Source organism: Hyposmocoma kahamanoa, unplaced genomic scaffold (genome assembly GCF_003589595.1).
Source record: "Hyposmocoma kahamanoa isolate Upper Pololo Valley unplaced genomic scaffold, ASM358959v1 134, whole genome shotgun sequence".
In the NCBI taxonomy this organism is placed as follows: Eukaryota; Metazoa; Arthropoda; class Insecta; order Lepidoptera; family Cosmopterigidae; genus Hyposmocoma; species Hyposmocoma kahamanoa.
Genome location: NW_020653477.1, coordinates 1,825,086 through 1,848,188, shown reverse-complemented (window position 1 = coordinate 1,848,188; position 23,103 = coordinate 1,825,086). Strand labels below are relative to the sequence as shown.

Here is a 23,103-nt window from a genome sequence, read left to right as displayed (position 1 = left end):
AGAGTATTTTCATATAACTAAACGAACAGGTTTTTCCGCTTTCACTTACAGTAGGTTTAAGTATCCATAATTTCTGCAGACTATTTCGACATTTCGGTATAACATTAAGTTTTGAGAACAAAGAGAGTAAGTATTGTGGTGTAAAAGTGAGTTGTGACTAAAACAGAAAAGTGAGTGCTTAGATAGTTTGTTCAACAGATGGAATAGTATACTGAAGAACGTTTCAAACGATAGACCTCCATGTATATATCTCACAAGGTTCTTTCATGTCATTTAATGGCTACGAAAGTTTACAAATCAAATCTAGAATGTTCTTAAAAAGGTTGGAGTGCGTAGTAAAACAATCAGAGGGCTTGGATAAAAAGATTAATCATTGTAAGTGAAGCAGTAGAGATTTGTAAGGATCATGCAAAAGTGGCTGAGACTATTTGTAAACCCAAATGCAAAGGCACTTTCTGGTTTGTTCCTTTTGAGCGGTGTTCCTTTATTTTAAGATACTATGTTACTTAAAAGGAATTAATCCTTATAAATAAGGCGCACTATAAGTTTACGGAACTGGCCACTTACATAAACAATATTTAAAAAACAATTACAACATTTGAAAACGAAACTCTTTGCCTGTAGAATACAGTTTGTTTCGTCTGACTGTCATTTGTTTTTACATTGTGGCGTCATTTTAGAAATTGGTTTCTACATCACCATGGATTTAACTCGTGAAAAATTTCGTAGTATGATTTTCTACGACTTTAAGTGTAAATTTACAGCTCAGCGGAGCTTCGCTCGGCTTCAAACTGATTTTGGCGATGAAGTACCATGCAAGACGACTATTTATAGCTGATTTGCAGAATTCAAACGCGGTCATGTGAATCTCAGTGACGAACTCCGTCCTTTGCTGTGAACAACAAAAACATCGATGCTGTGTGCCGTATGATCAAAACAGACAGGCATGTGACATACTATGAGATTCGGGCATCATTAGGTATGAGTCAAATACAATCAATACTACACAAATATTTGGATGCTCCAAATATTTGTGTAGTGATAGTTGTGTGTGATCCACCGGTGCTCACGGTGGATCACACACAAATTGACTAAGGCTCAAAAAACGGATCGCGTCACTTGGTGCAATACCATGCTTACCAGATTCAACGAAGGGGCGTCAAATTCGGTGTGTGACATAGTAATAGGTGACGAAACATGGAATTATAGTCACGATCCCAAAACAAGGCAGCAATCGAGCGTATGAGTCTTTCGAGATGAGCCGAAACTAATAAAATAAATGTGGACACGTGGCTACTGTTACTATGGAGAATCGTTGTACCGTGAATAGTGCTTGGTACACGACCATTTGTTTGCCGGAAGTTATTGACAAACTCCGCAAAAATAACCGTAAACGCTGTATCATCTTGCACCACGATAATGCCAGTTCCCACACGGCCAGATAGACAAATGAATTTTTGAAGGTGAACATTGACCTTATGAGCCATCCCGCGTACTGTCTCGACCTGGCACCTTGTGACTTTTATTTATTTCCAAAAATTAAGAACCAGTTACGCGGTCAACGATTTATATCACCTAAAGATGCTGTCGAAGAGTATGAAAAATATGTTTGAGAGATTGTCGCGGAGGAGTGGCATAAATGTTTTCAAAATTGATTCATTCGTATGAATAAGTGCATTAACGCTAATGGAGAATATTTTGAGAAACATTAAATTCATTTCTGACATTTATAGTATTTTTTTCTTATTAATTCCGGAAACTTTTAGTGCGCCCACGTAGTTGACTCTTACGATTGGTAACATAAAAATCCTGTTTTTTTTTTTCATTTGGATGGTTCGATTACCGGATGAGACTAGAAACTTTTAAAGTCTTTGAATGCATATTACTTAATTTTAAAATAAAATTATTTCTCCATGAAACAATACAATTAAAATCTCTCTCTCCGTGTCCCACTGACGTGGGACACTTGTATGTATTTCATCCTAGTTTGAATAAAGCTTTAAACTAGTACCAAAGTTAAAAAGTAGCACTTACTGTTAACATGTAAATAAGTCCTGCTAACTCTAGGCGGGTGTGTGGAGATCTGGCATTCGTAGACACCTTCATCATCAGGCTTGACCTCCCTGATGAGAAGTCTCCAGTTTCCAGGGTATCGCCTGGCGACAGTTACCCTGTTGTCAGCGGCATACGTTACAGCTCCCACTGTCAGGAGTTCCGGCATCTCATCTCTGCCTCTACGACGTACCCAGGATACCTAGAACAGAAATTTTCGTTGCCATTTAGAAAAAATGTAAAGGAAATTTCACTTTCATTTATATTACTAGCTTAATACTAATAACAATAATTCTTTCATTAGCGGGCAACTGATATCCATTAATGTGTTTTGGTATAATTTGTGGTTGTGTATGAGTGTGTCCATAGCAACCGTGACACAGGGTTTTCCTAGTGCGGGACTATAAGTGTGTATGTTATTTTTTTATAAAAATATTAACGGAACGCAATAATACTCCATTGAGTAACGTTTTTTTTTCCGAACCACCTTATATATGGAAGGCGGTTTCTCAGTAAATGTCGCTTCGGGAGCGTCACATGTCATATATCCTTGCGAAAGAGTTCGTCCAGGGAAGTACTGTGTGTCAACTGATGCCTCAGAGTAACGGGAGCAGAGACAATACCTCTCAGACCTTTGCGATTTAAAGCTCTGATCACTGCAACCGCCATGAACAGGCGTGTCGTTTGCTACCAGGCACACAAAATGTAGATGATTAGGTAGATCGAATATTGAAATGTTTCTTTTATTTCTTAACTGCCTCGGTGGTCGAACGGTTGCCATGCCGGACTGCCACGCAGAGGTCCCAGGTTCGATTCCCGGGCGGGAGAAATTTTTGTATGGCCGACATTTATTTGTCTCGTGAGTTTGGGTGTAATTTGTGGTTGTCTATGTGTGTGGCACCCCCGACACAGGGTTTCCCTAGTGCGGGGCTATGTTGGGTGTGTGTATTTCTTGTAAAATTTCATTTAGTTTTTGTATACTCTGTCAAATTACTCTAGATGGTTAAAATGATATTTTCTATTAATTATTACTAGGAACTGAAGCGAAAATTTCGGAACAACGCTATCGGATTCTGTTAACAAAACTCCACAAAGGAGACTTACAAAATGAACATAAATTTCACGAATCCCTTCTAATAGCTTCGGGGTGTCGGCAGATTTAAATGGCTACATCCGTACTAAAGGCAGATGTTTTAAAAGTGTTGGTTTGTTCTTTGGCGCTTTTATTGTCGCGGTTTCCACCTTTTCTTATCTTATTTTTGTAGGTTTTGGCTTTTGTTCCACTGAGGATAATTCTGCCAGTGTCCGGGTAGATTATGAAAATCGTCGCCAATTTTTAGCATATGTTTGGGTTAAGATTGTATATAACTTTGTGTAACTTAGTGCACCATAGTGACAGGTTGCCAGCCTGTCGCCTACTTAAAGGACACTATTAAACGTAATCCCTCAGTCGAATTTTACAACTTGTACATCTTTATATTAATTGATGTAAATCACTGATATTTGTAATATGTACAAGAAAAACAAAAGCAATCAATTTATTTGACATGCGACATTAAAAAAGACAGTACCTATTACAATCATTAAATTGGTTTATAGCTTAGCTATAAAGGACTTCGAAGACTATAGCCCTCTTTCGTTGAAATTTAACTTTAAAAAAAATAGCAAGGCGATACCGATTTATTTTATCAGAAATTACTAGCATTAACTGATGTCCTGATTCCCGGAGCGGTTTACCATTCTTCATGAGTGCCAATGTCTAACTGACTGTCTTGTGTTCCACGAAAATATTTAAAAACTTGCAAATTGTATTGTGGAAAAATACGGCTGTAATACAAAAAATCAAGCTTTGCAATATAATAATAACACGCAGACTCATTGCCCCGCAGTAAGGAAACCCTATGTCTCGGGTGCCATGGACACATACATAGACAGACAAGCATAAATTACAGCCTAACTCAGGAGAGATATAAATGTAGGCCATACAAATATTTCACCCGGCCCAGGAATCGAAGCTGGTACCTCAGCGTGGCAGTCCAGCAGCAGTTCAGTTCGGCCACGGAAGTAGTTATGTAAAAATATGACCTTATTCGGTTGGGTTACAATAGCTACTGTATCTCGTAATAGTGAAGAAGACACTAAAATTGCAATATTGTTTCATGAATATTACTATGTTTTGTTACAATGGCATTTAATATTTTTTGTGAAATTACTCCACCCGTTTATTGTAATTACAACACTAAGAAAACTCCCTTCGATCAGGCTGGATTAGAACCAGCGCCTTCAGCATACCATGTTATCAGACACATACACTGTACAGAGCAAAAAGGTAGGAGTTAAAATAAAAATGAAGGTGCAAATTTAAAAAACGCTGCATTCTGCGATAGACACCATAGTAATCCATTTTTCAACATAGTAACATAATTAGTACAATTGTGGTTTATGTACTGTACTTATTATTATCTAATTCAACTCAGGCATGATAATAACTTTAAAAAATAGATCACTCCAAATGAAGAATCGGTTGTGTTGGCGTAATGGTCACAAATGCACTACAAAATTTTAGAAGTATTAAATCTGTTATTAAATTACAAAGTGAATTTTGATGAAGCTAATTCGTCCAGTTGGTCAAACAATAATGTAAAATAAACAAAAGCTTCGTCAGAATTTCACTTGGTGTTAAACAACTTTGTAACGCTTTGTAGCGTTTGTTAGCCCTGAATTACAGCTTTCGGGAAACACAGCGCTCCACTTCTGCCACTCCTTTGCCATACGCATCAGAAAGGAAGGGAAGGAATCGAAAAAAATAAACTATCAGTGTCCAACTGACCAATCATACACCATCAACTGCTTACCTGATTAGTTGAGTTCTAGGATTTGAAATTTAAAAAAAGAAATAGATGCTATTAGTTTCTCGTACTGACGATGTTACTAATATTCAATGATCAGAAAAGTTATCTAAATTCGGAGGAAATCACTCACACAACTTTTGGAACTACAGTAACATGTAAAACAAAAAAAAAACACTTGAAACAATAAATGGATGAGCACTGGTAACCTAGTCGGAGTCTGTTGTTTCTCAATTAAGAGGCATGTACTTATGACTTCAATTTCTGAGTTACGTTCATTTGTGGCTATTTAATAGAAATAGCTCTTGCAAACGATGAAGGAAAATATCGTGATGAAACTACATGTCAAACAACTCCTCAACTCCTGGAAAACGTGTTAAGATTGCAACCCCTTTGAGCCAGTGTGGTGAACAATAGCCAAAATCCCGGGAGGTCTTGGCCCAAGCAAATAAGTTGATGATGATGGAGAAACAAAGTACGGATAAACCAGTTTTAAAATTGGCATTATACAGACAGAGTCACGAAAATAAGCATGCTATGATCTCGACAAGAGAGGTTTGGAAACAATAAGGCTTTTACCCTCATTAGTAGGTTCCAAGTCGCTTTCATTCTGATAGTACTCTTAATTGAGGAGGTGTGGTACAATTTGTAGACTCGATAGAGAATTGCTATTAATTTCAGTAATTAATTTTTGGTCGTACCGTTCCCACCCCAGTTTAATATTAACACGCTTTTGTTATAGGAGTGTATTCCGTTTTATGAAAACCATTTTATATTTTTTGGCTTTCTCATACAGCTATCGCATAGAAAGCGTTTAGGTATGTTAAGAACGAATCATCACCTTTGGTTTACTAGTTTTTCTCTAACCGTACTTAATTTTTTATTCATCTACTTCGCTAATATGAATATAATAACAACTTTGGTGGTGGTCCCGGTAGGACCAATTTGGCAAATGGACTCTATACATTTGTTCTGTTCTGAGTGTTGTCGGCACCCATAGTACAGGACATGCACTAGTATAGTAGACTAGGGAGTTGGTGTGGTTGTCTGGCACATTAAATAACAAAGTACTAAGAAATATGACAAATAAATTAAGCTAAAACTTCAGAAAAGTGCAGCAAGAATATAAGAAGATGTGCAAAAGAATTCCCAGTCTTGCAACTTGGAAACTACCCGGGAAACTTTCGAACCTTTACTGCTCTCTAAGTTAGACTGCACTATTATTTTTATTATATTCCGTGGTAAGCCAGGGAAATCAATTTTAATATCCACTAAAATCAGAAAAGTTCTGTGAGAGTTGTTTTCAGGAAGTAGAACACGAGATTGGTAAATTGCTTTGAATTTTAGATTTAAAATTTAAGGTTGAAGAACACTACAGAAAAAGAAATATTATTCAAAAAGACATATATTTCAGTCATCTGCATAAAATATAACATTAAAAACTTGAAAATTATGTTATGTAGAAATTAAAAAGTGTTGAACCTTTCTAGCCGAATCGTCTATGTTGGAGACAGTAATAAGTACGGACACAAAACGGAACGCAAATGCGCCACCTAGCAGTGTAGTCACAGACATATATCTAGATAGACGCCGCAAGTACAGCAATTTGTATGAAAACCAAGCGTGCCAAATTTTTTGTACCCACTATGACGTCACAAGAACCATTTAGTGATGGAAACCTCTATCCGCTCGCTCTAAATCGATTGACTGAACGGAATACGCGTAAACACGTATATTCCATTCGATTAATCGATTCTAAATATAATAATTTTTGTTCAAGTATTTGTTGATTACAAGTAGTCGTAATAATAATATTGTAGAAAAATACTAGAATAAGATAGTTAAGTCATTTATTTTACTTGTTTTAAAAAAAATGGTTATTTATAAAAATTAAGATTTAAATTTTTAATTGACTTCAAATATGGAAATTATTGTCCTTCCAATAAAATGAGCTTATTATATAACATCTTTTTATAATAGAAGGTCTTATAGATTAACTTAAATAATGAAAACGTACGTCAATATATGAACTTGCGACTGCCTTAATTAATTTTACTAGATGGTTTTCTGTTGGTAATTGATCAAATTGATGAATGCCAAGACAAATGAAAATGCTACTGCTGACAAAATATGGTAAAATCTTATTAATCAGAGGAGGTTTATTAATGACGGCCTCGTGTGAAATTTTTGTAATTTGTTTATTATTTCTCGTATTTCTAACTCTGCTACTCTACATATTTGGATAGGATCTTGGGTGGAATAAACTAGACCATTTTCGTCCTCGAAAGCAACGAACTCATACTTAAGACCAACTCTAGGTTTTTGTAAAGACAGCGCACTGTTAATTCTTTGCATTATATATTTTTTTGTATTACTCATACTACGTATCCGGCGATGTATGTAATTATTTGCTCACTATATTCGGACATTCGAGGCAACGTGCTGCAAAAACTATCGAAATTACAGATACTACTCATACTAGATACTACAAAAATTAAGAAAAAAGAAACGTTACTAAACGTTACAACAAAAGAGTTATAGAATATTTTCATAATATTGCTAAGGTCATAATAATTTCCGTCCCTTTGTTTTCAAAGTCGATCAGAATCGAGAACAGTGTTGCCTAACGTATACATCACTAAATGTTAAATTTGGCCAAAGAAATGTATACAAGCGGCCGTACCACGAAACTGAATGCATTATTCAAAATGCGTTCGTTCGATATTCATGGCGTATTAACAAAGGATCACGAATATATCGCACCAAGTAAAAGCCGCCGTATTACAAATCATGAGACATACACTCGGCTGCATATTTGTTTTCTCGAAAAATGGGCAAAACCAAAATAATTGTTTTTAAAATAAATTATGCATCTTCAGATTACAAAATCACTTTCCTGTGGAAGGATACGGCCCTGTTTACCCGGCACAATTATGCATTTTTCGTGTTTTCGACTGGGGTTTATCTACGATAACGGTCGAGCGCGTTCTGAAGTGTAGCAGCGGTAAGTACGTGAATTTCACTTACTTTGGGCACACGTACACTTGCGGTGTCTATCTAAATATATGTCTGTGAGTGTAGTCCTCACAACTAGGTTTCCCGCGCTACGACAGAGTCGTGACGTTGCAACAACGCGTTGTTGGCGGGCACGATCGGACACACTTTTCGATGGTCGCCATACAGACTAGTCGTCGTCACGGAACTGTCCTCCATTTCGCCAAGTGTCCATTTTGATCGTTAAAAGTAATAGAAAGTACAAGTTGTTGTTCGATTTCAACGTGATTAAAATATATAGTGTTACTTTATACGTAGTCGCATTGCACGATTTATAAATCTGTCCAAAACGATGACTGAAGATTCAGTTCTAAACCGTGAAGGTTCCAGCATGTATATTTGAAACAGTCTGTTATTTATTTATGGAGCATATTTTAGTACCTAAACTGATCATATTGTACTTATTTTTGCTGCCAAGCAATAGCTTGAGGGTGCTGGTAAAATTTACGGGCAGATCTTTGCGACTGAAGTTCTAAGTGGCACAGTAAGCATGTCGCTTGCTACCAGGCGCACGACTAGGTCGCCACTTGATGTCATAAAACAAAAACAGTAAAATACAATCTATATCACTACTTATATTATTCACAATGGTTACGTCACAAGTAATCTCGGGTTATAGGTTTCCTTTAATTTGTACCTTACACGAATTTACTTTTTTTAATCATTACAAGGGTAAATTCTAATAAATAAAATAAAGATTTCGGGATAAACTCAATGAATGTTGAGTCAGAGCAGAGACAAGAAAAAGAGAGAAAAAAAATTACATTATGGATTGCCATAAAAACATAGGAGGGGCGCCCTCTGAACATTCCTAAAATGAATTAAATATTGTTATTTATAGCGCCACCTAGCGAGTTTACTACGCACCAGTTAATAAGCTCAGTATACCATGCCGTAATGTTAAGTAGCGCAGCTCGCCAGGTGTCGGTACTAACATGTTTTGGAAAAAATAAACTATTGCTGTTAGCTTTATAGTATGTAGCCGAGTCACAAACCCATTTGATCTATTTGTGTAGATTTCTCACAGATGGCGATACGGCAAAAAAGTTGTAAAAACCAAAAACAAAGATCTGCTACAAGCACATAGAAAGTTCGTAAAGTCTGTTAGTCTGGCACGGTTTGCTGGAAGACGTTCATTCGAATCCAGCCGGGTGTTCTATCTTTGTATTAATAATTATAAACATTTGTTCTTATAATATTACATGCTTCAGACCCAAGCTAGTGTGCCCTTAGTTTTGTCTGATAAACGCAACTGGGATTTTTAGGGATATTTTTCTTGATACCCTTATATATATGATATAAAGCGCTAGATTTCAATGCGATATTTTCATTATAATGTACACTGTGTGTTTACGTGATCATAGGAGTAATATTGTCTGGGTCTGGATCGCTTCATATATGCGTTTCGAAGTACATTAGGATACTAGGAGGATATTTTCATTGTTGTGTTATAAAATAAACATTCTATGCGAGTGTGTGAATTAAAGTAATTTTGATTTTGACTTACCGTCTTATCTTGAAGCAAACTAATTCTACAATTCAAATGGCCATCTTCTCCCAGTTGTACAGTAACTTTAGTTATGTTACCATCCTTCGCATCTTCGAACGTCGGCCCATATCGTCTATCATGATCAAAATATGTATTCTTAGCTGATATTACGTGTGGTATCACGTCTATTTTGACTTTGTCGATTGGGTTCACTTTTTCAATAACAGGATCGTTCTGATTCGTGTCGCTTGTTGTATCTACGTGATTTTCTGTCGGTTGTGGTACTTTAAATGATTTGGTACTGTCTATTGTAGAGTTCCCCAGGCGCAGCATGATAGGCGCAGGCGCAAGGCCGGTGGTTAATGCGTAAAATGATGTCACGGTTTGGTCTTCTGTAGTCGTTGTTGAAGCTGGAGGGTTTTCTGTGAACAAAAAACGGATTTGTTTAAATAGTTTGTGTGGAATGAGAGTTAAAAAGCGAGAGAAAATTACTCTTACAAGGTTCTCTACTAAGCCCAAAGTTATATTACGTATATCTGATTCCTATCAATGACAATACCTATACGACAAAAGATTTCCGCTACATTTACTTTGCACTACCCTTAAGGGCTAAATGCAAGTTCCATTCAAAATTTTGTTAATCAGCATAAATCATTGTCAATCGACATGGACGTGGATAGAGTGACGTAACTCGCTCTCGCTATAGTCTTTAGGATATATTGTGTGTTGTCACAAACAACCCTTCAACATACGTCGTTCTGTTCGCCACAGTTTTTTTAAAGGAGAATGTTTAGGATGTAGTCCTCTATACTGATCCAATAAAGATTAAGGATTTTACGTCTCCAAAATACAGGGTTTATCCATAGGGATGGATAGAATATCGATTTTCTACGTCGTCGTTGACGTAAATGGTTGTTTTTGGGAATCTGGGGGTCGATTCAGAACCTTACGATAACTCAGTTGTCGCTGATTTCTTTTCATTTTTATTTACAACACCCGAATCGAACGTCAAACTATCGTATTCGAAACCGAACCGAAATGACGTCACACCCGTATGATTTCTCAAACTTCTCGACCGGCAAGGCTACAAACGTTATTTAGAACACAGTTATCGAATGAAAGTTACCGAACGTCCTACTGTTTACAAAGCAAGAATGTAATATGACAATCTCTTATTATTTTAAATAAAGTCTGGATTTTATCCAATTTTATGATTTTTTTTAATGCTTTTCTCAATGCATTCCTATATTTTATGGCTTTAAAGTCTTAAAAATGTGTGTAAAAGGATTTTCATTTTTCTTATATCTGTTTCACCGACTAACTCCGTAAACTCTGTTGGATAACGATATCGTACCCGAATCGTACGTTTAACTCGAATATTCTGAATAGCTCGGATAGCGACCTTAGATTCGAGAACGATTCGGTTAAAATATCGATGAGTTCTGAATCGGGATCCAGAACTGCTCATGATACGTACAGACTCAATGATATAGGCGTCAAGATGGATACCGAACTCAAGATATCGGAGGCAAGTATTCTCCCAGTTATGCCATCAATAATTTTAAATTGTGTCCTTATTCTGAATAATACTCGTATATTTTTAGCTGTTACCACGAGTACGTATTTTGGTTACTTTTTAAATAAAAAATATATCTCTCTCCATATTTATTTTTATTCTATCAATATTACGATATTTGTTTTCGGTTTCGTATTTTCTCTTCCTTTTTCCTGTTCCCCCTATTATTGGCAAATAAATAGAAGTGCTGGATAACCGAGCAATTAAACGCGCTGTTGGACGCCACAGTGGGGTGTTCCGGCTGCTTTGAATTTTCAGGGAGCAAAGATTTTTCTGGAATTTGAAAATCGTATTTATTAGAGAATGTCCAATATAATAGATGTCTTCCATTGAATTCTAAATACTTTGTTTACAAATAAAAAAATAATTATGGTTTTCGTAAAGCGGTAGATCTCGGCGACTAACTCCAAGATTTGTAATGTTTGTGGTTTTTGTCATAGAATTAAAAATACACCTTGCTTTAATTTAGTCCTAGTATTTAGTAAATAATGAAGTACATAATTTATATTTTTTGTTTCTTAGTAGCGATATCTGGCGGATTATGTCTACTATTAATAATACGGCATGCAATTAATATCATGTTGACATTAGTCTAGCGGTATCTTATTGTCGTGCCCCGCGCTAGGGTATGACGCTGACGTATGTAATGTCAAACGACGTTAATTTGTTTTTTATTTGTAATGAAGCCACATAGAGTCTCGTAGAGTCCTGTAATTTCTCTTTTTCCTCTAGTGTATACCTACCGGCCTGATAATAAAAGGATTAATTGCAACCCAAAACAAGGACTATAATTTGTTGTCGGAAGGGACGGATTATATCACCGCTTCGTATAGACTAAAAGTTTTGTCAGGCTGGACATCAATTTGTTAGTGTGTGTTCTAGTTTTTATATTAAATTTCTAGTTATTGTTTTCAAACAAATAATTTCTTTACCCTTAAATTTTTGCTTTCTTACACAACATCGAACGTCTGAACTACAATATAAAAAATTTTCCTATTGCATAGTGCAGGGATTACAGCTTCTGTACTTTCTCTCAAAGAGGCATGGATTTCATAAGTGACGACCCGTGGTACATTCCCACTGTTGGGCGAATAGTTTGAAAATTTTTTTCAGCATTTTATTTTGTTTTTTGTATGAGCTTATCTTACCTATTTCTGCCGCCTGAGATCGTTGCGGTTTAAAGGTCATGTCACGGCCGGCGCACGACCGGAGCAGGCCCGGCCTGAGCACGATGTAACCTGAACCAGCCTTCAAGCTTTGAGCGGCACTGCAACTATTATGGACAGCCGTGTCGCTGAACACCAGTGAAAAAAATGTAAATTTGACCACCATTAGAGCGTTTGCGCATTACATCCGATTCGTATCAGGGGGTTCCCGCTCTCCGTTCGACATTCGTCCGAAATAATTACTGTCAGTTAAGTAATGCTCGACCAAATTATAAAGATGCATGATGCGAATGAAGCTACATACTTCACATTGCCTATTTGATTTGGTTGAGGATTACCTATTTGACAATAATTGTTTCGGACAGAGAACGGGAGTAGACTACCGAATCCGAGAAATGAGGGTCAGAAATGTCACGGGGATCATTTTTATCTCTTGGTGTACAAGAGATTTTTTTTATACATGACAACAGATGACTCCACTCCGCCGGATGTTAAATGGAAAGTGGAATCCAAACGTGAAGGTACCTAGTGCAGTGTTGATGCAATCACTGCCCTAGCCACCTCCACCCTGCATGCCTACAAAATGCCTCTTCACGCATCGTTTGAAGGACCGCATATCGTACGATACAGGTAGTTCCTGAAAGGTAGTTCCGTCTGTCGACTGTACGACAGAGAAAGATGCCACCAAACCTTTCAGATCGCGATGGAATATGGCTTTAATTGTATTTTCTCCTTAATTCGCATTTTCTCGAATCGAACTTAGTGCGCAAGCGACATCCGAAATGGGTCCGATTTTTCTAGATTGGTATAATATCAGAATTCGGAACGTATACAACAGACGTAGTGCACAACCGCGCTACGGAGTTCGATATTTGAAATTTTACTAATACAACTTACATAAGATCCTATCCCAGAGTTGCCTACAGGAGTACATATACATTTCAAGATTAAGATTTATTTATAACTAAACAATTCGTCCTTTAAAACACAACACGAACAGACGTCAGTAACATTTACGTCAAGACATAAAACTTATTACTTAAATAACTTTGTTCAGTTAACATTTTAAGTTATGTGTCCATTTGTAATAAATGAGACGACTGATGGAATTATTTATGGATTCAGGCTTCTTACCACTGCTATGACTTCTTTATGATATCAAACTACGGGACGAGCAAGACGTGTGGTTGGTGGTAAGTGATACGCCTACTCATAACAGTTGCAGTGTTATTCAAAGCTTTAAATGGCAACGATGTGAGAGGCACTGCTATTGCACCTGTCTTCGCTAGACATGAAGGTAACAAGTCTCGTGTATCTTTAATTTCACCAGCACCCTTATCCTTCGAAATAGGGATACATTAATGCTCATATTATTGCTTGGCAGTAGATATAATATGGTGGCAGTATTTCCATGGGCTAATTCTTTAACATGGAGCTCTACTGCTACTACATACTACATGTTGAGGTCACGGGTTCGATGTGCGTTGTTTATTGCCTCTGGATTTAATTTCAGTGCTCTGGTATTCATTGTATAGGTATTTTCCAGTTCGAAATTTGGTAATTGGAGTGGTTTTCTGGCACATTATCATTATATACCGCCACTCTGGCCTAATGCAAGTTAGGGGCTTCACATTTCTTCCAAGGGTTTCTTACAAGATGTTGATGATTCTTAGAAGAAGGGTTAAGTTTCTTACAAGATGGACCAACGACCTGGTGAATGTTGGGGGAATCCGCTGAATGAGAGCTGCACAAGAAGATCCTTGTGGTGATCTTTTTGGGAGGATCCAGCAGTGGATTTCTTTCGGTTGAAATGATGAATATTATACAAATATACCTGTTTATACTATGACTGATGATGTAAACGTGCCATCCTCAAGATTTCAGCCGAAAAACGTCCATTACTTCGTTTTCCGGAACGACTAATTTGGGTATTCAACATCTTAAATTGGTACTGGTCTGGGTGTTCTGGTTAATGACCCCGGAGATCATTTTGGTCTGGTATCCATACAGAGGGTATTAATTAAATTTATAATTCACACATCGCTACCATTTATTATTTTGCGTAGAAAATAATAAGGCTGCATAACGTCCCCACAGTGATCACTTAGTACGTTTATGCGCATAATAGAATTTGACCACAACATATAAATAGAAACGAATCATATACTATGAAAATGATGTCCCCGATGATAATATTAATGAATTAATGGATCAAATTGACTTTATTCCACATTACAATTACAATAATAACACAGAACTATAAAAAGACACACATTGAACAATTGAATAGATTAGATACACATTGAATATTAATAATAATGCCGTGAAGTTCGAAACCACTCGTGTTAGCTTAGTGGGAGAACGATTGTTTCTCTATTGAGCTATTGACGGTCCGAATCCCTGTGGCAGCATGCACCTATGACTGTAATTTTTAATTAAAAAAGTTATGTACGGTTGTGATGTTTAATAGTAATACCTCTAGCCAGTTTTATAAGTATAATAGTGATGAGACCTATACGTCCAAGAAGGTTCACAGCCTTTCCTCCTTTTGGATATTCCAAGTATTCACACCAAGCGTATCGCTTCTACATTTAAATGCAAACGGCTATGGAGGGGAATTCCTTGTCTGCAGACATGTTCGCTATATTTTAGTCTTTGCATGCTCTATCGTTAAAATTAAATGTGAACTTATTTTTTTATAAAAAAAAAACCGGAAAACTTATAAACTGTATATCCGTACCCTAACTTTGGATTTAAAATTTGTTGACCATAATGACTATGATGAACGAGCTACATTTATTTAAAATAACAACCGACAGAACCGTACACACAGTTCCGACAAATAAATAAATTGATTGATTCATTCATCGGATTCCAATTTATTGAACTAATTTTCTATTTATCAAACGCTTCTGTTTGTTAAACCGCGCCGTAATTACACGTATATATATCTCACTTATTCATTCTAAGATAAATTAGTAGCGTATATGTGTAAATAAATCTTCGTTCAAATATTTGCGGCTTTCCCAATTTCGCATCTCCACAATTCCTGTGAGCGATAGCCCAGTGGTCGCACGTTCGCCTTGTAAACACGAGGTTGCGGTTTTAATTTCCGGCCGAGTGACCTCGGAGTAATTTGTGGAGGTTTACAAAACTCGACGAAATATTGGTTAAGCTCACACCACACGTTCAACTCGCTCGATAATCCAGGTATTGAAAGACTGACTGTGTCAACCGTAACCACGGGGTCTGTGAAGACCCGAAACGTTTTTGTTTGAAAAACGAACACATGCGATTTTAGATCCGAAACAAATTTCCTTTCTAATAAAGGATACTACAATTTTTAACTCTGACGCACAAAGAGGGGAGTTACAAGTTCGAAGCCTTTGTCCATGTGTCTGTCTGTGTCGTCATAGGTTTCAAACGGATGGATTGATATCAAAGCGGTTTTTTATTTAAGGAATAATTTAAATTAAATTAGATTGGGATGGGTTTCTGCTTTGTTTGATGAACATCGATTCAGCTGTATAGATATCATTAGCTTTTTTCTCAGTGGGTTTAGGGATCTCAGTCATAAAATGACTCTTTATTTTACTTCCACTTATACGATCACCTTAAAATTTGTAATACCGTTTACGATCAGTTGTTGAACCATAAACAGATCAGGAAATCTAAAAAGTGATCTGCCTAGGCACCTTTATAGATATTGAAGGAGCCTTCGATAAAACCAACTTCTCCAGCATACAATCAAGAATGAGAAGACACAAAGTAGATGAAGTGCTAATTAACTGGATTAGCAACATGCTGAAACAAAGAACAATAAAAACAACAGCAAATGAGACCCCATGGGCCATAGTAGCGAAGGGGTGCCCTCAAGGAGGAGTATTGTCGCCTCTGCTGTGGAACATGGTCGTAAATGACCTTATCATTAAACTCAACAAAGAACATTTCTATATAGTAGGATATGCTGATGACATAGCTATACTGGTAACAGGAAACTATGCCAATACACTCTGCGACATCACACAAGCTGCTCTCCGAATTGTGGAAAGATGGTGCAGATCATATGAACTATCGGTAAACCCAATAAAGACGGAACTAGTAATGCTTACAAACAAACGACTACTAGGTAACTACCGATTACCCAAACTCTTCAGCACAGAACTACAGATATCAACCGAAGTCAAGTACTTGGGAGTAATACTGGACAACAAGTTGAACTGGAACAAACATCTGGACAACAAAATTAAAAAAAGCTACTATCACCTTCTGGCAGTGCCATAGAATGATGGGTAAACAATGGGGACTTTCACCCAAGATAACACTATGGCTCTACACTGCGGTGATAAGACCCATGATCAGTTACGGCGCGATAGTATGGTGGCCACGAACCAAGCTGACGACCGCAACCGACAAGCTGGACAAATTCCAAATACTCGCATGCATGGCGACGACCGGCTGCATGAGGACAACTCCAACTGCGGCCCTCGAAGCGACGCTGGACCTTCGACCCCTCCCACTGTTCATCAGACAGGAAGCGGCGTCAACAGCAGTGCGTCTAAACAGAGCCGGCCTTTGGAAGCACATGAGGACCCCACATACAGAAATCCTTTACAAGACTGTCAATGAGGAACCGCTACTGGAGGCGGTTGTAGATATGATCCCAAAACAATACATCTTTGACAAAAATACAAGATACAATTATTTGAAGATCCCAACGAAGAACTGAATCCCAGAGAGGTCCGAGTCTTCACTGATGGATCTAAAACAAACTCAGGAACAGGTACTGGGGTATTCTCAGAAGACCTCCATATCAGGATATCGGCACCGCTTGGTGACCACAACACAGTATTCCAGGCTGAATGCATGAGCATCAAGTTGGCGGCAGAAGCAATCATAGCGAGAAGAGTAAAGAACTACTCCATTCGAATACTCTCCGACAGTATGTCAGTACTTCAAGTACTGAATAGCTATGACATAAACTCAGGGCTCATTTACGAATGCCATCAAGCACTCATGGAGGTATGTATACAAAACCACGTAACTCTTCAGTGGATTAAAGGACGGCGGCTCACGTGGCAATGATGCAGCAGATGAACTAGACAGGCAAGAGTCGGAGACGGACGCTTTAGGACCAGAACCGATAGTGTCCCTCCCCTGCCAATGGTCCAGAACAACCATACACAAAGGTACAAAATCTTTACATAATAATACATTGACCACCCTTACGGTTTGTAGACAGGCGAGGGAAGCACTCCCAACGCTCAATGCCAGTCTATCTCGAATACTAATTAAACTTAAAAGGCAAGAGCTTCGCACTCTAACTGCCGCCCTAACGGGTCATGGTTCATACAATAAACACCTTTTCAATTTAGGTATCACAGACAGCCCTCTATACAGAGCGTGCATGGAGGGGGAGGAAACGGCTGTGTACATCCTACTTCAGTGCTCCGGCGTGGCCAACTACAGGGCAAAGTACCTTACAGTGCCAAGGTCGCTCCCCGAAGTCTTCAGCAAACCAAGGAGGCTGCTGAGATTCCTGGAGGAGCTTGGGTGGCACGAGTAAGACCCTGCACCCACCACACGCAAAATAGGCGCTTTATCGTCGAGTTGCGGATACCAGCCCCTTGCACCAAGTACCAAGTACCAACTAGTAAAAAAATAATAAAATATTTTCGATCCACAAAAACGCGCAGTTGAAATAATTTGGGGTCTGTGTCATATATCCCTGTTACCGCCTGCCCCCGTTCCCGTATTTACCCAATTTCAAAACCAACCGATCCCATGTGCCCTCAATAAAGTTTATTGAATAAAGTACACACTAAGACAGTACTGTTGACAATAAAAGTGCTATCATTGAATGAGTAATGAACATAAATATAAACAGTTCATCATTATAATCATCACCTGTCGCAGAATTGACGGATTGATACGCCAAATATAAGTGATAATTTCAATGCCTAGTGAATATAACAAATATGGGTAAAGTAAACAATACCAAGGATCGAATGTTGTGTCGCACGGGTGTGAGAGCAGAGTGTCTAGTGCCGAAGTTTGAAGGCAGCGGAATTAGGAGCGAAAAGTTTCAAAAATGTAGTAGAAAGCATTGTTTTTTTTTGATACTGATACTTTGGAGTTGGCCGTCGAAGGCTTTTACTGCACCACTGGACAAAAAGGCAAGCCTAGAGCTAACCATTGATCATCAATAGATGGGTGCCTTTGTGCTATTGAAGTGAACAAAACGATAGCGCGTTTCTGAGTACTACTAATGCCATTGAACGGTAAACGATGTACGTAAATTTAGCAGTACTTGTATTATACTTGTTACATCAACCCATTGTTCGTCTCACGGCTGTGTACAGTCCTTTAGAGACAGAGTTTAGTTTTGGAATTCCAATCTTTCCTTTAGTATTCGAACCATTGATGGAGAAACAACTATTTTCTCACTGAGCCAACCCATCCACCACCATCTTTCTTACAATCTATGACCGTTGCTAAAATAAGTTTAGTTAGGTTACAGGACCACAACAGACCTGCGTGCGTAAAAGATACATATAGACAATGAGTGTATCTCACTCGTTCATCCAGATTTAACATCACAGACACGAGTGGTAAAATATTTTCTTAAAACATTGCAGCCTTTATTTTCTTTCTCTTAAAGAAAATACAGGAATACAGGTTTGTTGCCGTGTTTAATTTTTAAACTGAAAGGTTATCTGGGGCGGACGTGACATGAGTTTTAACAAAAACAAAACTGCCAAGGAAGAAGTCATAGCGTTTACATATTTGTGTCGTGATGTATTATTAAACAGGTATTTTATTTAAAATATTGTTGTTTATTGAGAAATAGGATAATTTATGTACCAAACTTCTCACACCTATACCATACAGTTTTGTTAGTAGTATTTTATAAAACACTTTACTCATATCGAGCAGAATACCGATTGCATATTATTTATTATATTAAGTATTTTATTAGGAAAACCGACTGAAACCGTTCTGATAATCACTAAATACACAAAAATTTTCGCAAAGATAGTCATTTCAAAGATTTTCGTAAAAGTAGGTAACAAGGCGATAGGCCTATATTGAGCTGGGTTACTTGTATCACCTTTTTTATGGATAGGGATGATTTTTGATAATTTTAATGTGTCAGGGTCAGTTCCTTCGTTAAAGGATTGGTTAATAAGAAATGTGAGTAGAAGAGCTAGTTCATTTGCGCACTTTCGTATAAGATGGAAACTCATCGTTTCCGAAACTTTTTTATTTTTTAAATTATGGATGGTCTTGTCTGTACTTCATGTTCGCTAACAGGAGTTAAATAAAAAGAGTTCAATGGGCGGTCGATAACCGGCTCGCCATGTGCTTGGTCTTCTTTGTCAGCATGGGAAGAAAAATTATCGTTAAAGATATTTGCCACTGTTTTCGGTTCTTCTACCTGTTTATTATTAGATTCGAATGTAATATTTTTGTAAGAGCGCTTTGTCTGCACACCTCGTCTTAACTTCAAGTTGCAAGTACCAAATATGTGCAGAAAGAATACACCTAACTATATACATTTTCGGATTAATAATTAAAAAATATATCACAGTTATTATGACGTTTCTTTACATACGGTTGCTACGATAGATAACTGCAAGACATAAGAGGAATTAAGGGAACTGAGTGTGTGTTGTCTCAAGATAGAGTGGTTGATTCATAGTATCGAAATCAGATCAAGCCCTCAACAAATTCAAGTTGACACCTACACGTTAGCACATCGCGGGTCCAATCTGCTCGAGGGTACCGCTGCAGGCGGTTGCCTCGAAGATTTTTAATTAAGTGCTCCTTGTTTCTTGACTGCGTTGGCTCTTGAAAACAGTAATTAATTAGTTTCGTTCGCTGAAATGAAATAGCTATTTTAGAGGTTAAACGTAGCACGATTCTATACTTACTCCGCTTACTCCATTAACTCAATCTTGTCATTCACGCATGCCTTGTTTTTCGGGCTTGATTACCCGCAGCCGCAGATATATCAAGTATCTATTGCCTGATACAAAATTTTTAATCATAGTCGCCTCAAGCTTATATACTCACTTATGGACGTTGTAAAGAGTGCCTTATTGTTATTGGAATAGAGGATATATTTAATGTCAAAAAAATCCCAAAAAACATGATTTATGATGAAAAGTTTTATTTTTCATTAATACTTGGCACACGTCCACTGAGTTTCAGCACCCAGATTACAGTATCCCTGGATGACGTAGTTCTTGAATCATCTCACGGACACGCGTCACAACAGCTGTCCTTGTACAATATCCATATTTATCAGCCTGTATAGGCTGCAAGAAAATATTATGAAGAGACCGAATTGTTGTCAGCCAATTGTAATCTTTCGCTGTGCATGTATCTATATAGGCCTTTATTAATTTCGTCCACAGATTAATAGAGAACCAATCACTAGCCAGTCTGGCACGCCAACATAATTTAGTGTATCTATACTGTTGACATCTTTGCCGACAGTTTGTACAAGCTTAAACCTTCTGTCCAGAGCCTGACGTCTTAAATTATATATATTGTCATGCCTTAGTTACGTTACTAATATTTAATTATTTCTACTTAATGTAATTACTTAATGTTAACTATATTTTTGGATTTGCTTTTTTGATACTATTTATATTCTTTTAAATTTTATATGATTGATTGATTCTAATAAAAGTAAATGTTAACGTTCTCAATAACTTACATGTTGTCTTCACTTATAATCTGCTATAGCATTAAACTGTTTAGTTTGCGATGCTAAATATTTGAATGTTATAATGTATTCGACGGTAGAAATTTGAAATGTCGTATAGAATATTTTCCCGTACGACAAAATGTCCAATACATCCAAAATGTGACTTAAGACCTTTTAAAATTCTATACGATTTATTAAAATTCTTACCTTTCGATATCGACTGCGGAAATTTGAAATGTCATAAGTGAATTTTTTCAAAACAGACTTTTTGTTGTAATGGAAAATGTCCCATACCACTTTTCAAATTTTCAAGTAGTGGATAATATGCGTAGTCAACAAGCATGTTAGGCATGGATTTTATCTAAGTAAGTTCGCACATTTTCCAAGCATTGTGAATTTTCTTCAATGTACCAGATTTATCACGATGTTTTATTTCACCATACGTCCGAGCGGAAGCGACTTTATTGTACAGACAATAAAGCTTTTTCTGGTCAAGCCGATTTCTAGTTAATAAATGTGGTGACTCCCTTACCGTAGGTGAAGGTTAATGTTAAAATCGTACTTTTGCATAAATTCAGATATCTGATAATCTCAGTACAGAGTACTCAAAATACCGACCTCAAAAGTACGTAGAATTACCAAGTTTTATTGAAATCGGTTACCGGAAAGTGCGCAAACCCGGATTATTCATCCCCTAGTTCGCCACTACACGGAACTTGACACAGAAGATAATAAAAATCAGTTCTCACTACCAAAGTATATTGAGAGAGAAAAACGCCTTGAATTAAAGAATAGCAAAATCAACCATTAAAATAAATGCTCATTATACTAAAATTTAGGCGCTATTTATAAAAATGAATCTTCATGCGTGAACAGCCACCCTTAGAGGCGGATGATTTTCTTCAAAAGTAAATAGGACCACTATGGAGGTACCCTATTTCCAACAAAAAAAGAATCATGAAAATTGGTTCACAAATACCGGAAGAGTTAAAACATACAGTCGAATTGAGAACCTCCTCCTTTTTTAAAGTCGGTTAAAAAGTTGACACGTTTCGACACAGTACACGATTGATTGTTCTTCGGGTATCAAACACGTTACTATACTTTTAAATTTTTTAGTCTATCGAAAACTTGCATCCAAAATTTTTTCCATGAGAACCACCAGCTAACAAAATGTTGTACCCGTTACTTGCAACCTATACAGGGTTATTTTTAAAATATTAACAACCTTGCAGGCCTATATTACTAACATCATAAACAACAACTTTTGTTCCATGAGTTTTATTTTGCGTTCATACAAAAATAAATAGATCCAAATAGATCGTTCTAAACTGTAATAACTCTGTGCAGGCCGGGAATGGGAGTGGTCACAGAGAAGCGTCCTCCGCGTTTGAACATATTCTACCAAATACAGAACTAAAAAGTGCCAGATAGTGCAACAAAAGCTTTTTTCTTTTTGGTTTATAATGTTTCGTAAAAATCATGGAGCAAAAGTTGTTATTTATGTTGTTATTACAAATGTAGTCCCGCTAGGTTGTTAGCATTTAAAAAATAACCTTCTACAGCTCGCGAGCTGGCTTTCGTAATTTCTTAGCTGTAGTACACCATGCAAATACAAAGAGACATAATATAGAACTGTGGCGAAAAAAAGGGTGACTATGGGATCTGTTATCCCAAAACGTTGATCTGTTTGAAATTCAAATATACACGGCTTAGATCCAACAAAAAAGTTTCATTTCCAATAGCGAAAGCCTAAGAACTTGAACTGTCTGTTACACAATATGTTCACGTATATCTCTTTTCAAGTATTTAACCAAAGCGTTAGACCTCCATATATCAGACGTGGATTATCTTCTAGTCTACGTACAAGGCTAATTAATCTCTGACAAAGGGGCGAGATTCTAAGGAATGCTCACTCAGCGCTAACGACGTTGAGTTATATATGAAATTTATAGATAATTGGAAGACGCAATTCAGATAGAGTATTGTTTAATATAAACGCTGCTAAAGCATTATTCAACAACGCGAACGTTTTCTTATTTTGGGACAGTTTCTGAAATAAGTGAAACTAAAAGTAAAAGTGCACTGGGGATGGAAATGTTTGGAAGTAATCATTTACCGTACCAGTACCCTAGTAATCATTTAACATGAACTTGTATCTCGTGGGGATGGAATATACAATACTGCAGATGTTGAAGGGA

General features: G+C 37.2%; 1 protein-coding gene across 1 annotated transcript in view; it reads right to left on the bottom strand.

Annotated features, from left to right (window-relative positions):
• Positions 1-23,103, bottom strand: part of LOC113240357 — a 377,235-nt gene that overhangs the window by 31,972 nt on the left and 322,160 nt on the right. Inside the window, exons 3-4 of the mRNA XM_026477637.1 lie at positions 9,463-9,866; positions 2,035-2,254 (exon numbers count right to left, since the gene is read on the bottom strand). Coding sequence (XP_026333422.1) covers positions 2,035-2,254; positions 9,463-9,866 — 624 coding nt within the window. The remainder of the gene's footprint in view (positions 1-2,034; positions 2,255-9,462; positions 9,867-23,103) is intronic.